Below are 16,890 nucleotides of genomic sequence, written 5' to 3'. Positions count from 1 at the left end.
AGCCCATTGTTAGTCAGCTAACTGCAAATGTCTGTATATTTCTGCTTCAAACAACCAGTAATTTCTGATAAGGCAACATCCAAACCACATTAGTTATGCTGAAGAGCCAGTAGACTCGAAACCCTGCTTACTCCTCACAGATACTCCAGAGCTGCTGACTTTTTCCAGCAATTCCTTTTGTTGCATCACAACCATATCATTGTAATCTCAATAACATGGCTGAAGCTACTGGTTTGTTTAAACTGTCTTCACTTCTACAGCTTTGACATTTGTTCATGAGTTTCTTTTTATAGCAGCAGAACAGAAAACAGTCCCAGTTCAACCAAAAAACTGCCTCTGATCTCCATATCTCACAAAAGTCTGATGTCTGCAAAAGAGTAAGATAACTAACAATGGGTTTCAATGACTCCCTTTGTGGAGAACTGGCTGATGCAGCAATCTCGCCTACAAATCCTTGTGTTTGAACTATGCCTATAATTTACAGTTTACAATTAGACCTTCAACAGCAATATGACTGTGTCTAAGCTCCTGTAACTGTGCTCAATTTATTGAAAAAACCTTAACTGGACTTGTACTTCTTGGTTTCTCTAACCCACAAGAACAGACCCAGATATCTTTGAGTTTCCGTAATTTGTAGTTTGTAGCTTTTCTCTTTTACTTTTCTGTTCTTTCTTTCTCAAATGTATGTCTGTGTGAATGTGTGTGATGAACTCTTCTCCCAGGTTTTGAATGCAAGAATAACTACTTACTTTTTTTTAACCCTAGAGAATTTGTTGTGGGTCATTATAGACTGGACTTCAGACAAGCTTTGAAGACAGAACCAGCTATTTTTCAAAAGGTAAGGAAAATAAGAAAAAAAAACAAGCTCCTGTTATGGGGAGGAGAGAAGATAGTTGTTCAATTCACAACTCCTTCTTGTCAGGGACATATCAAATAATTCACCTAGTGTTTTTGAAATTATCAATATTATAAACATTTTCAAACATTCCATTTCGATATTATCCACATTAAATAGCATAATTATCCAAAGTTACTCAGTTTTGAAAATTAAAAATTAATTTCAAATTAAAACGCCACTGAACTAAGCTACAGTTCATTCCTTTATTTTGACCAGTATTTTTAAGTTTTTAATCCACAGTAAAGGAAATGTAATATAGAAAATAATTTGTAGGATCTGGCCTTTTTGAAAGTGTGTTGGAATAAGAAAAAGATGCAGGATTAAAAAGCATAACACAATGGGCAGAACTTTCCCAATCCCTGAACGATGTGGGCATTGGAGAGTCAGTTGCAAAAATAAGGCAAGATCAGTAAAATACGATTATCAGTTTCAAGAAAAAAATAGTTTGATACTGCAACCAAGTTTTGAACTGGAAGAAAAGAGAGCTGTGAAAGGCCTATTTGAATTCATCAACATTTCACTAACACTTTATGGATATGGGATTTCCTATTCTCGACATAGAAACCAAACAGTGACAATTCCTGACAATAAAGTCAGAGTATGTTCTTGGCAAACCCGAGCTCGCTGTCTTGGAGGGTAGACCTCAACATTTTAGCCGGCCTTCGTGGGCAGCAGCCACCTGTAAACCAAATGCCCCTCCACAGCATCTCACTAATGAAGGTTGGCATCAGAGAAGTTCCAGCCTCTCCATATCATTGTGGCACATCGCCCACCCACTTACAATACTGTTCTGTGATTCAATGCTACATATTCAAATGCATCAGTAGCCTTCATTATAATGTTGCTGCCACAACACTTTACTCACAGAAGATTGTGAACCCTTAGAATTATCCACTACAGAGGACAGTGAAAACCCTGTCTTTGAATATGTTTTAAGATAGAGATTGATAAATTTCAACGACCAGTGGCATACAGGGGTATGGGCTGGAAAAAGAACATGAAACACTCAATCAGCTGTGATTAGATTGAATGCTGGGGCAGACTCAATAGCCTGAATGGTCTAATTTTGTTCCTATGTTCCTCTGACAAGCGATTATCTCATGGATTGGGCCAGGGTGTATCTCAAGGCTACTCTTATATGATAAAAAAACTGCAGATGCTGGAATCTGAAACCAAAACAGAAATTGCTGGAGAAATTGAGGCAGTATCTGTGTAGAGAAAGCAAAGTTAGCATTTTAAGTCTAGTTCTGAAGAAGTGTCATTGGACATATTTGTCTCTCCATAGATGCTGCTGATGTTCTCCAGCAATTTCTGTTTTTATGTGTTTGTGTTCATTCACTTTGCACCTACTTGGATGCACACAGCATCGCTGCCCTGCCTTTTCACGCATTGGCCCCTTGGCCAAAGCTTAAAGACTCACAGTATTTGTGACTTGTCTTTCCTTTTAGTACAGGAGATGTTGCTGTACAGCACATTGTGTCATTGTCACACCTTAACTATGTGCCAGCAATTGACATGGCAAACGTATTGGAAATGCTTCAACCAAACTCCAAGGGGAGTAATCACTGATCAAGTCAAAGGTTTCTAGCACAGTCCACTAACAGTCTAGAAGTTTGGACATAGTCAGTTGGCCACTTTGGGTTGTCAGTGTCAGAGAATCTGTATCAACACAGTACAGACAGTGAACCTGGCTAGTTGCACAGGTCCAGTGCAATTCAGCCACACTTCACCAAAGTGCAAAATGTCAGTCAGAAACCTGCACAGAGATCAGTCAGGAACCCAGTCACTCATCAGTCAGACTATATGCCCCAATTGATCATGCCTGTGGGTCACCATCAGTCCTTGGGGTCAGATCAGTGAAGTTCAGGGGGGTATCATGGGCCATTGCTATGATTTAGATGTTTGGGATGTCATTGGGTGGATTGGATGCAGTGTGGTGGGATGAGGAGGGGCAATAATTGTGAAGGGAGGCATTTCACTATATAAGGTTGGGAAATGGCAGTGTCTTGGAAAACAGAGTCATTGAGTCATACAACACAAAACAGACCCATCGTCCATGCCAAAAGGTTTCTTAAACTGAACTCGTCCTTGTGTTTGGCCCATTTCTTTCTAAACCTTTATTATTCATGTACCTGTCCCAAAGTCATTTTTGAATGTTGTAATTGAATTCACCTTTACCACTTCCTCTAGCAGCTCATTCCACATATGCACCATCATCTGTGTGAAAACATTGCCCTTCAGATCCCTTTTAAATCTTTCCCCTCTCACCTTAAACTATGCCTCTAGATTTGGACTCCCCCACTGTGGGAAAAGACCTTGGCTATTCACTTTATCTATCACCTCATGATTTTATAAAAGCTCTATAAGGTCAACATACTCAGTCTCCAATGCTCCATGACAAAACAAAATCCCAGCCTAACCAGCCTCTCCCTCAAACCCTCCAGTCCTGGCAACATCCTTGTAAATCTTCCTCTGTCCCCTTTCCACTTTAATAATATCCTTCCTATAGAACAGCAACGAGAATTATACACAATACTCCAAAAAGTGGCCTCACCAACGTCTTGTACAATCGCAACATGATGTCCCAACTCTTTTAGTGAACATATTTACCAACAGAAGGCAAGCATTCCAATCACTGTCCACCATCCTGTCTATCTGTGATGCCACATTCAAGGAGCCCAGTATCCACATCTCTAAGTCTCTCTGTTCGTTGACACCTCCCAGGTTCTACATTAACTATGTAAGTGCTGCCCTAGTTTGTCTTACCAAAATGCAACACCTTGCATTTACCTAAATCAAACTCCATCTGCCACTCCTTGACCCATTGGCCCAGCTGATCAAGATACTCTCAGATAGCCTTCTTCACTGTCTGCTATGCACCAATTTTAGTGCCATCCACAAATTTACTAACCATGCCTCCTACATTCTCATCTGTCAGGCAGGGGCTTGGGGAATATTGTTTAGACATGATGTCATAACTAAAAGCTGTGTGTGAAAATTAAGTACTGACAAACTCAACAACAAGGAAGAATGAAACATGGAGACTCGGGGGGCCCTGGTTACCAGGCTGAGTCTGTGACTCGCTCCGCCAAATGTGAACTGTGTGCTTTCTGTATTCCAGTGAATTATAAATGTGCATTGGAAATGGAAATTGGCTGTGAGGAGTTTGTGGGATAAGTGTTTTCTTCCTGTTTGAGCACATGGTTGGTATTTGTGAGTGATGTGTGGATCTTTAAGTGACGAGTTCATTTTTCAAGCACTTACACAACACAGGTTGAAGACATCTGTATCTTAGCCTCCTGCATGAAATACATACAGTGTCCAACTGTGTGGGATACAAACCCTGGGCACAAGCAATCCTAACCATGCAATTGCAGATTGATCATAAGCAGCTCTGTGAATCAGGAGTGATCACAGGTGATCTTAAAGTTCTTGCCAGTTGGTCATAATTCACAAAGCAAATCAATATCTCACAGGCTGCAGATGAGCATAGTGATGATTCCTTCTCACCTTAAACAAAGTATTTGACAACATGTTCTTATATACAATAATGTTTTTCTTAGATGATGTGGAACTGTGGGTAGAGGGGTCTGTAAAAGTTTTCAGTGATCCTATCACACTTTCAAACTCCTACTGTATTTTTGCAACATGGTTGGTGTTGCATGCTTTGGAATAAGGTCCATTATGTAAAAAGGTCCATGTGCAGGCATCCCATGGTACTCCTTGTCGAAGTCCTCCATGGCCCACTGTACCGAGGATTATGCTACACTGTTGGAGAAAATTACTGCAGATGCTGAAATCTGTACTGAAAACAACAACTGCTGGAGATCACAATGGGTCAGACAGGAATCCAAGGAAGATAGTTCAGTTTAGGTGATCAGACTGTGAGAATGACAGAACAATGGTGTGTCTAACTGCTATACTTGAAAGAGAAGACAGTCCCACTAGGATGGGGGGAGAGGAGAGAGAACATGGTGAAAGACAATGTAACAAGTAAACTGGTGTGTATAACTGCCAGTTACACTGTCAGTTGTGTGTGATACGAGTGTTGACTGCACAGATTACTAAGGATCTGTCCTGTTTGTGATATTACCCCATACAGGTTCATTGGAACTGTGACCAATGAATCCAGGCACAGCAGGGATCATCATCACTGTAACAATGGTACGATGAAGGCACAAAGAAATTAGGCCCACCAGAAGCTGAGGACCAGTGCAGCAACCTACAGTAATTGCCTAACAGTCTCCACATGAAGACATCGCAGCTGAAGGTCCCTAGAGCTTCTTTCAGATCTATGAGCAAAGTAGGAGAGGAGTAGCATTCTTCTGAGGAGGAACATGAGAACACTGAGCAAGAGGAACATCACCTTCACCATGGTAGAGTGGTGCAACATCAAATGGAACAAGCCAGATGAGACTTCATTTTCTACCAGATGTTGTTTGGATGATGAAGCTCCACTAACTATAAACTTATTGTTGCTTGAAAGGCAAGAAGCTCCTGTTCATTCCCAGAAGAAAGTGCAGCTTTTTTGTTAGATTTTTCTTCAGTTTTGTTGTTCTTCAATAAAAGTTAATGTTTTTAACTGTTTGAAGACTTTCCAACATGCAATTCTCCCACACTGAATAATGAAAAGATGTTCCACTATGTTGGGAGTTAGGAGAAGAGCAGCATTCCCTTCGACAGGGTTATAGCAAGTTCTGTCACTAAGTATAACCTGTGTAGCTTGATTCTTGTAACTGCAGTTACAATAGTAATTGATCAGACAAGTGATGTAATATAGCAACACACATAACAATGTGAACTTCTATTTGCAATGAAATGTTACTAGTGCCACCAGAAGTTGTTCTTTCTCATTGCTTTCCCACTGCATGTATAATGAAGAACCAATCCTGGCTGGCACCAATTGTCCTGGTACACAACTGGGCTTCAGTTATGGTGTCAGCAGTGGAAATTCTGAAAGGTCCTGGCTGTAGTGAATACTTTGCCTCTGGGGAGTGCACAATAACATGGACACAGTGCCACTGAGGTAATGGTGCATATACAGCAATGTGAGCAGTGTGAATTGAGTGAGAAAACTCACTCAAGCTCACGGAGAGAAATCTTCCATAAAGTCCCAAAGTTATTTTGGGGAAAATTTAGCTCACGCAATGTACAAAAATAAACACGCTATTGTCCCTACAGTTGTGATGTATGTAGCATAAAACCTGAGTCTCCTCCCATTCCATTTACCTCATTTCAATCTTCCAGTTCATCTTTCTGTTCCCTCAGTTCTTGTATTTTTATCTCTTTATCTCTTGAAACCATCTAAATTATTTGCATATTAACCACTTTCTGTGGTCACAAGTTCTACAATGTACACTTTCTGAATGAAGAAATTTCTCTTTACTTCTTTATCAAATAACTATTTTTCTACTTCTGGCTCCCACCTTTGGTTTCTGCCACATGTGGAAACATTACTGCTAAATTGACCCTGGCCAACTCATGTATTACACTAAAGACCTCTTCTCAAGATTCTCTGAAGGAAAATGCCCCAACCTGCTAACTGTAATCTCACAATCTGGTGCCATCGCTGCAATGCTTTCCACACTTTCTCCAATTCTTCACTTTTTGTTCAGTGCTTTGTTTACATTTTAGTTGGAGAAAGTGAGGTCAGCAGATGCTGGCGATCAGAGCTGAAAATGTGTTGCTGGAAAAGCGCAGCAGGTCAGGCAGCATCCAAGGAACAGGAAATTCGACGTTGAAGGGCTTATGCCCGAAACGTCGAATTTCCTGTCCCTTGGATGCTGCCTGACCTGCTGCGCTTTTCCAGCAACACATTTTCAGCTTATATTTTAGTTGCTTTGCTGACCTACAATGACCTACTTTGCTGCTTTTAATGATTTGTTCACCAGTACCTCTGTTTGAACCCTATGTTTTTCTACAGTTTCTTACTTTTTGCATATCTTGCTTTGTCTGTTAAAATGCATCTCCTCATATCTTGTTAAAAATTCAGCTACTGCTCAGTTTGCAAGCTTCTTAGTGGGAGAAAGGGAGGACTGCAGATGTTCAAGATCAGAGTCAAAAAGTATGATGTTGGAAAAGCACAGCAGATCAGGTAGCATCGGAAGAGCAGGAGAGTCGATGTTTTGGGTAAAACCTCTTCATCAGGAATGTGGGGAGCCCAAGGGGGCTGAGAGATAAATGGAAGGGGGTGTGGAGCTGGGGGGAAGGTAGCTTGGAGTGTGATAGGTAGATGAAGGTGGGGAGGTGGGGGAGGTGATGGTGATAGGTCGGAGTGGAGGGTGGAGCAGATAGGAGGGAAGGAGGATGGACAGTTGGGACAGTTCAAGAAGGTAGTGCCAAGTTGGCTTGGATCTGAGATAAGTTGAGGGGAGGGGAGATGAGGAAACTGGTGAAATCGCGATTACCCCCATGTGGTTGGAGGGTCCCAAGGTGGAAGATTGATGTGTTCTTCCTCCAGGTCCCGGGTGGCTAGAATTTGGCAGTGGAGGAGGCCCAGGACTTGCATGTCCTTGGTGGAGTGGAATGGGGAATGGAAGTGTTCGGCCACAGGGCAGTGGGGTTGTTTAGTGCTTGTGTCAAAAACGTTTCTTTGTGTTTTTATTTCATTTGCTAATGAATGTGGGTGACTTTTACTCATCTCTAATAGCTCTTGAGAAACCATTGATGAGCTGCCCTGTTAAACTGTTGCAACTGCCAGGGAATGGGAACATCCACAGTGCTGTTAGGAAGGGAGTTCCAGAATTTTGACCTAGTGACTGTCAGGGAACGGTAATACATTTCCAGGTCAGAATAATTTGCGGCCATTCATTTGTCCTTTTAACTGGTAAAGGTCATGCATTTAGGAACAGTTCTTGTGGGTAATGGCAGTGCATGTTGTAGATCGTACACATTGCTGCCAGTGTGTGCCGGTGGTGAAGGAAGTGATTGTTGAAGGTGATGGATAGGATGCCAATCAAGTGGGATGTTTTGTCCTGGATGGTGTCAAGCTTCTTGGAACTTTATGTTCTTGCCAGGCTTTGGGAGAGAGGTGATGAGTTATTCACAGCAGAATTCCTGACCTGCTCTGTTGTCACAGTATTTATATAGTTGGTCCCTTTCAGTTTCTGGTCAATCGTAACCACTAGGATGTTAATTGGATTCCCATTGACTCTTGGGATCCTTGACACCACACTTGGTCAAATCTTCCCTTCATGTCAAATTAGAGAATCCTTACAGTGTAGAAAGAGGCCATTCAACCCATCAAGTCTGAACCGACCCTCTGTGGGTATCCCACCCAGACCCAAACCCAGCAGCCCCATCTGTAATCCTGCATTTCCCCCTGGGTAATCCACCTTGCCTGCACATTCCTAGACATTATGGGTAATTTAGCAAAGCCAATCCACATAATCTTTGGACTGTGGGAGGAAACCGATGCACCACAGAGAAAACCCGGACACACACTGGGAGAACATACAAAGTCCACACAGACAGTCACCCAAGGCTGCAATGAAACACAGGTCCCTGAAACTGTGAGGTAGTAGTGCTAACCACTGAGTCGCTATGCCTCACATAAATGTTGTCATTCTGGTCAAGGACAGGAGATTGTCCTTGGGTTATTGATGAAGTTTCAGGGCTTTAGATATTAGTGCAAGTTCTGGGGTCACTACCTTGTGACTGGGGTCAGTGATGATTTGGAGATCAGGGTTAGTGTTACGGTTAGCCACGGGTTCAGTAGGTTTAAATTCCTCTCACTTTTCCTGGCTAACTATTCAGATTAGTAAATCATAACCATCTGAAGTTTAACTTGGAGTTTGGGATTGTTCTTAAAGGGTTCCAGATGATGTGTATTTGACCATCAGATGTTTCAATTTCCTGACCAGTTCCCCTGCTGTCAATACTGTCAGAGCTTCTGCATGATCCCAACGTGCAATATTTTAACTAAAACAGCTGCCAATATCAGCAGATCTAGACTAGCTAAATCAGTAATGAACATTGTAAATAACAAAAGTTCCTGCTCTAATTCACACTGAATTTGACTGTCTACCCTCATTCCATTTAAATAATTACCTTCTATCTTTGTAATCTGAGTTTTTTCAAACATAATGATATATTTGGGGTAGCACTGTGGTTCAGTGGTTAGCACTGCTGCCTCACAGCACCAGGGCCCTGGTTTCAATTCCCGCCTTAGGCAACTGTCTATGTGGAGTTTGCTCATTCTCCCAGGGTTTGCTCTGGGTTCTCTGATTTTCTCCCACAATCCAAAGATGTGCAGTTTAGATGAATTGACTGTGCTAAATTGTCCATAATATTAGATGCATTAGTCAGGGTAAATATAGGGAAATGGGTCTGAGTGGGTTGCTCTTCAGAGGGTCTTTGTGGACTTGTTGGGCCGAAGGGCCTTTTTCCGTACTGCAGGTAATCTAATATCGGTTGTTATGATCCCAGCTGATGTTACTACTGGATAAATCAGATCCCAGAACAAAGTCTGGCCTGATAGATTATATTTTGTTCTTTGTTACTTTAATGAGGTGGCCTTTCACTGAAACAGAAGCACACAGGCCACAGATTCAGTTTAAAAAATAAGACAAGAGTTTATTTCACAAAAGAAATAAAATATAAAACAAACTATACCAAGCTATCTAAACAGAATATTGTTTGAAAGATTTCAAAACACTTGGCAAAACAAAATCCTATCTATTCCCTAATACCAGCAGTCCACAAGTCCTCAAATCCAGAAACATTTACATTCTCTATCAAATCTGTAGGTTTGAATTAGTTGCTTTATCTCCATTCTAGTCCTTTGAACTGGAGAATTCTCCTTGAATAGTCACACAGAAGAGTGCTTAAACTTTCTCAGTCTTTTAATAATACATAGGATTCCAGTCAGGCACTTGTGGTCTGGCAGTTTTAAAAACTGTACTCTTTCACTGGGGTAACCTATTTCCTGAGCTACTCTGATATTTTCCTTTTCCAAGGAGAATCTGCATATCTTTGAACGACCCAGAAGTTTTCCATCTCTCGGTATTTCTAAGCTTAAGCCAATCCTTGACCATTCTAAACCCAAAGACAAGCTAATAGCTTCCAATATTTTCTCTTCCCTGTTGTAAACAAGTACAATATAAACAAACTACCAATAGCATTTCAGCAGACTTGCAAACCTGCTCTCTGACACATATTAGTTTTAAGTCATGGTTCTGTAAAAACCGGCCTAGGTATTTTTAAACCTCTTTACAAAAATAGATCCACACCCATGGTTTTATTTCATTTATTCATGGGACAAGGGCGTCATTAGCAAGGCCAGCATTTAATACTCACCCGTAACTGCCCAGAAGGTAGTTAAGCATCAACTACATTGCTGTGGGTCTGGAGTCACAAGCAGGCCAGACCAGGTAAGGATAGCAGTTTCTTTCCCTAAAGGACAATAGTGAACCAGATGGATTTTTCTGGCAATTGACAATGGATTCACAGTCATCATTAGACTCTTAATTCCAGATTTTATTTTCATTAAATTCAAATTGCACCATCTGCCATGGTGGGATTTGAACCCAGGTCCCCAGAATATTATCCGGGTCTCTGGACCCTACCTAACAGCCTTCCTGGTTGAGCAAATTTACTATCCATATTCCCATTCATTTATATTGAGCCTATCATGTGATGGATTATCAATTTACAAGAATAAAGAAATAAATCACAGAATAAATCATCCAGTCCTTTCCTCCAGTTCAGGATAGGTACTTGAAATGTTACAACACAAATCTTATTAAAATGATTATCTCTTTAATAGAAAACAAAATATGCATTTGTGGTTTACAGTAGCAGGAAGTGATTCACAGAGTATTGCTAAGACTATCTTAATTGTTGATCAGACAGGCTAAAGATAGTTTATAATAATCTCCAGTTACTTACTTGGATCCGACTTAGAAAATGTATCTCTGTCCAAAAGATTCCTGTGGAGAAACAAAATTTGTCATTAAACAAGAGCTCATGTTTAATATTTAAATTGTAAGAAAAGTATGCGACAACTTTGCAGATTTCCTGCCACAGCTTAAAATACTTTAGTTGGAATGTCATGACAAATTATAACCTCTAAATACTTGAACTCAGCATTGTCTATGGGCAAGATTTACTAATTGTCAGACAAGCTACAAGCTAAAGCTCCATATCAAAGCACACCATTGCACCTTGACCCCTACACTGTTTCACAAAATACTTCTTTCTGCTATACCAGCCTGAGTGAGATTTCCAAGATTGGTAAATTTGCCATATAGAACAGTTTACCTAAATTAGAGATTTCAAGCATTTGGGTAAAATAAATGTTAGGAAGTTACATTAAAAATAGAAGTCAAACAGAATTGTTTTGTCTGAAGGCTATTAAATGTGTGATGAGATGCCGATGAAGACAGCAGAAGCAAAAGCAAGTACTTAATGAGGTACCAAGAGTAACCTAACATTATGTTCAGGAATTGGGCTATGATGAGCAGACTAGCAAAAAAGGATTGGAACTCTTGTTAATTCTAACTTTTCTGGTTGTCAGAAAGTCTTATACAAAATTGTCAATTAACAAGCAACTAGAAATGTAACATTATGGGGTGGGCTTTATCTCAGAGAACCCAGATGAAACTGCCCAAACTAATTTGTTTAGGGCACAGAGACATGCACTTCATTAGCTTTGCAATAATTACAACCAAAGTTTACATGTCAAATGGCAATATTCTCATCAAATCTGACAGCCAGTCCCAAACAAGTATGTAAAGTTTCTAACTATGTTGACAGCCTCAGCATGAAGAACGACCCTTTAGAAATGAGAAGATAATGAATCTTTGGAACTCATTGCTACAGAAGGCTGTGAAGGCCATATCATTTAGTGTATTTAAGATAGAGATAGATAAGTTCTTGATTGGTAACAGGATCAAGAATTATGGGAAAAGGCGAGAGAATAGGGTTGAGAAACATAAGAGCCATAATCAAATGGTGGAGCAGACCTGATGGGCCAAATGGCCTAATTATGCTCCTATATCTTAAAGTCTTAGTGTTCTTTAGTTGCAGCAACAGCATATGTGACATAGAAAATTTAATTCAAATAAAAGAAACATGAAACAAGAAAGCAAAATTGGGGACAAAAATAAAAAATTGATCTTTCTCAATAATTTATTGATTGGAAGCATTGCAAAGTCAAAGTTTGTTCACAATATTGAAGTGGGTAGATGTATTAACAAATAGTTGGCTCATTACAAGAGAAAGGAAAGTACATGATTGAATAGTATTGCCTATGCTTTCCATTTACAGCTTCAAAAATTGCTGGAATTACCTACATGAAATGCCATTCAACAAATACAACTTAATATGTTAAGTTTTTTACAGGTACATAAAAACATCACTCTAAAATAATGACCATTTGTTTCATTTTCAAAACTAGGTACAATTTTCAGAATTTAGGCCAGTCTTGAAACCAGCCATAAAATCCCAATTGGCCCAATGAAAGGGTTCAGAGTCTCGTTAGTTATTATTTATCAATGTGACTTTTTATAAGAACAAAGTCAAACACATGAAGGTTTCTTTTGTTCATTTTCAGAAGGCAATGACAATTTGATAATGGGAAACTGGAAGTCCAGTATGGCATTTTAAATTATTGAAATAAAAAAAGTCAATGCAGAACAAGACATCCGATGAGACATAGTCCAATGGAAATTAGTTTATGAGACGGTTCAGAAGAGATTTACCAGGATGTTGTCAGATATGGAAGGTTTGAGTTATAAAGAAAGGCTGGATAGGCTGGGACTATTTTCACTGGAGCGTAGGAGGTTGAGAGGTGACCTGAAAGAAGTTTATAAAATAATGAGAGGTATACAGAGGAACCTCGATTATTTAGCATCCGATTATCCGAATTTCAGATTATCTAGACAAATCGCAAGGTCCCGATGCTTGGCTAAACCGAATTAACTAGCATTCGATTATCTGAACATTCGATTATCCAAGCAAAATACTCCTCACCCAAGACGGTGGCACAGTGGTTAGCACTGCTGCCTCACACCACCAGAGACCTGGGTTCAATTCCCACCTCAGACAACTGACTGTGTGGAGTTTGCACATGTCTGCATGGGTTTCCTCCCACAGTCCAAAGATGTGCAGGTCAGGTGAATTGGTCATGCTAAATTGCCCGTAGTGTTAGGCTGGGGGTATGGGTGGGTCATGGGTCTAAGATGTTCGGTTAATCGAGGTTCCTCTGTAGATAGAGTTAATGGTAGTTGTCTTTTCCCCACCATGGAGGATTTCAAGAGTAGAGGGCACATTTTAAAGTGAGAGGACAGAGATTTAAAAAATAAATGAAGATCAAATAATTTACATTGAGGGTGGTTAGCATGTGGAATGTATGGAATGTACTTCCTGAGGAAGTGGTGGATGTGGGTATAATTACAGTGTTTAAAAGACATTTGAACAAGTACATGAATAAGAAAAGTTTGGAGGGATATGGGTCAGAAGCAGGCAGGTGGGACCAATTTAACTTGGGATTACGTTCAGCATGGACTGGTTGGACTGAAGAGTCTGTTTCTGTGTTTCATGACTCTATGAGAAATTACTTTTTACAGACAGACATACAATATGATAATGAAAAGGCCGTAACAATACTGAGACATGAAATGAACTTTTCCCTTACTTGCACAATCGATCAGTAAAAAAACACATGAAATGGCAGAAATTATATATTGAACAACGTCTGATGTTGGTTTGTACCCAATAATTCCAAGTTGAACAAATTGCAAATAAAGCCTTTATTGGTAACAAATTGAACAGTGCTGCTCTTTTGCTGAAGACAAAGGTCAGATTTGTATCTCCTAGCAGAAGGTGCCAAACAGGCCATAAATGGTAGAAAATAAATTCTCCTTGGCCTTTCCAACCATACTGCATTTTCATGTGGCTTTTTTGGTGGGTTGAAAATGCATTGCGTGCAAACGCAGTCCTAGAAAAGCTGTAATTTCTCCTGCACATTATTTTCAGATTAAGGTGTTGGCTCCAGTAAGCCCTAAAAATAGGAGCAGATTGGAGTGTTTGTAACCACTGTGGGGAAGCTGGCTGAGGGCTGAGATTCTGAAAGCTAAGTATTAAATGCTTTCACACCTTCAATTACCACAATGAGATGTTGCATTGTAATCTGGCTGTTTTTTTATTGCATTGATGATGTTCTGTAAAGATAGTTTGAGATTGATCACCATTGTGCTTAACAATACACCTTCAGTTAGCGAAACAGTCTAAAGAATTTGAAAAAGGAGCAAACTGAGGAGATATGGTGATCTGAGGGTAAATAAGAGGGTGATGAGGTGTTTGTGGAATGGGGTGATTTTGAGCTGCATTATTCGGTTGAAGAACTGAGTCAGACTTCCTAACCAACCTGTCTCTTCACCCATACTCCTCACAAACTCCACCCTGCCTTATAAAATGCACTGTGAACCTAACCCCTGTGTGAACAGGGAAATTTAAAGGCGGTTCAGGTATGCTTTATTTTCATGTGCAGGTAAAGACATCTGTTTGCATTGAATTTGTACAAAGTTGATCAGATTATAGTTGTTCATCCCTTTCAGAGATGTTCACCCTCTGTAATCTATATCATGAGGTACTCCAAAGTCCATCTTCCCATGGCAAATAGTTCATATTCCATGCTACTTTTTAAAATTAAAATGTCCATCTTCTTCATAAATTCACAGGCATAATAGTTGAGGAATTAATGTTGATCAGGCACATTTCTCCTCTTCAGTCAAAACTATCAAAATGGATTTCAATCTTCTGCTGAGGACTCCACAATTATCAGTGCTAGTCTTGACGTAAAACAATTTTCTTCATTAATGTCAATAAATAGCCAAAAATACTGAATAAAGCAAAGATTTTAGGCCCCGACAACCTCCTAACTGAGCATTTGTACTCCAACACTAGCCATGCCCCAGTCAATCTCATCCAGTCCACTTGTTTGATGTGTGCAACTTTGACAACACTCAAAAGCTCAACAGCATTCAAGACAAAGCAGCCCACTTAATCAGTACACCATCTGCCAACTTCAAAATGCAATCCCTCTATCAAATAGTGCACAGTGATAACGGGGGGGGGGGGGGGGGGGGGGGGGGTAGGGGGGGCACGGTGGCTCAGCAGTTAGCACTGCTGCCTCATAGCGCAAGGGACCCCGGTGCAATTCCACCCTCGGATGACTGTCTGTGTGGCATTTGCACATTCTCCTTGTGTCTGTGTGGGTTTCCTCCAGGTGCTTCAGTTTCCTCCCACAGTCTAAAGATGAGCAGGTTTGGCAGATTGGTCATGCTGAATTGCCCATAGTTTCCAGGGATGGGCAGGCTAGGGGGGGTTAGCCATTGGGGAATGCAAGGTTACAGGGATAAGATCTGGGCAGGATGCTCTTCAGACGGACAGTGTGACCTCAATGGGCCAAACAGCCTGCTTCTGCACTGTAGGGATTCTATAATTCTATCTACCACTTTTTCTACCGCAACTTGCTAAGGCACCATGACAGCACCTTCTAAAACCACAATCACCTTAAAGGACACAGGCAGCAGAAGTGGGAACACCATCACCTCCCATTTCTCCTCCATGTTGCACACCATCCTGACTTGGAAGACTATCTTGGTTTTATTCACTTGTGGGATGTGGATGTCCCTAGTAGTGCCAGCATTCCTTACTGATCCCTAGTTGCTTTGAGAAGGGGTTGGTGAACTGAGTTCCTGAGTTCCTTGTGTTGTAAGTAGACCTACAATGCCCTCAAGGGAGAGAATTCCAAGATTTTGACTCAGTCATATTGAAGCTTAAAAATGTGTTGCTGGAAAAGTGCATCAGGTCAGGCAGCATCAAAGGAACAGGTGAATCGACGTTTCGGGCATAAGCCCTTCTTCAGGAATGAGGAGGGTGTGCCAAGCAGGCTAAGATAAAAGGTAGGGAGGAGGGACTTGGGGGAGAGGCGTTGGGAATATGATAGGTGGAAGGAGGTTAAGGTGAGGGTGATAGGCCGGAGAGGGGGTGGGGGCGGAGAGGTCGGGAAGAAGGTTGCAGGTCAAGAAGGCGGTGCTGACTCTGAGGGTTGGGACTGAGAAAAGGTGGAGGGAGGGGAAATGAGAAAGTTGGAGAAATCTGCATTCAAATCTGCAGTCCTTCCTCAGCACCTGTCCAAGGAACCAACTGACCCCGCATGGACTCCGGACTACGTTCAGACCAACGTGAATGCAGATTTCTCCAGCTTTCTCATTTCCCCTCCCTCCACCTTTTCTCAGTCCCAACCCTCAGACTCCCCCTCTCCGGCCTATCACCCTCACCTTAACCTCCTTCCACCTATCGTATTCCCAACGCCCCTCCCCCAAGTCCCTCCTCCCTACCTTTTATCTGAGCATCAGTGGTGGAGGGACTGGATGTTTGTGGATGTGGGCAGCTATGTCCTGGATAATGTCAAGCTTAAGAAGTGTTTTGGGATCTGCTACCATCCAGGCAAGTGGAAAGTATTCCATCACACTCATCACTTTTGGCTTGGAGATGGTGGACGGGCTATGGGGAATCAGGAGGTGAGATAGCTGCAGTTTCTACAACTGCCATTGCATCAAAATCCTGGAATTCACTTTCTAACAACACTGTAGATGTACCTACACTTCAAAGACTGCTCATCAACCACTGGCACCCATGGAAAATCAATGATAATTGCCAATGACACTTGAAACACAAGACAAATAAAAAAGGTCACTTTTATATTCTTGTAATAAGTAGATGGTGCTTGTTCAAGTCAATATCAAGTTGACCAGCTAACCTTTGGAAGCTAATGACATTTTTGATGGGTTCTAACAGAAATATTAACAAGACTTTCTTTTTCAGGTTTTGACTAATCTACTGTGTTATTTTGTTTTTACAAAATTGTATCCATACTTCCTCAAGTCCTGAGATAAAAGAAGGAACTTTCACAGTTGCCTGCATAATCTCAGGAGTACTAGCCCATCCACAAGATCAGTTTTCAAGTGCAGCACTGTTGGAAT

The 16,890-nt window shown here is 41.0% G+C and overlaps 1 protein-coding gene across 2 annotated transcripts in view; it reads right to left on the bottom strand.

Annotated features, from left to right (window-relative positions):
• LOC132826766 (copine-8) overlaps positions 1 to 16,890 on the bottom strand; it is a 359,716-nt gene that overhangs the window by 276,383 nt on the left and 66,443 nt on the right. For both annotated transcript variants that reach the window (XM_060842950.1, XM_060842949.1), the window contains exon 2: positions 10,787 to 10,827. In XM_060842950.1, coding sequence (XP_060698933.1) covers positions 10,787 to 10,827 — 41 coding nt within the window. The remainder of the gene's footprint in view (positions 1 to 10,786; positions 10,828 to 16,890) is intronic.

The sequence above is a fragment of the Hemiscyllium ocellatum genome, chromosome 23 (assembly GCF_020745735.1).
Source record: "Hemiscyllium ocellatum isolate sHemOce1 chromosome 23, sHemOce1.pat.X.cur, whole genome shotgun sequence".
Taxonomy (NCBI): domain Eukaryota; kingdom Metazoa; phylum Chordata; class Chondrichthyes; order Orectolobiformes; family Hemiscylliidae; genus Hemiscyllium; species Hemiscyllium ocellatum.
The sequence above is the reverse complement of the archived record's forward strand: the minus strand, read 5'-3'. Positions and strand labels throughout refer to the sequence as shown.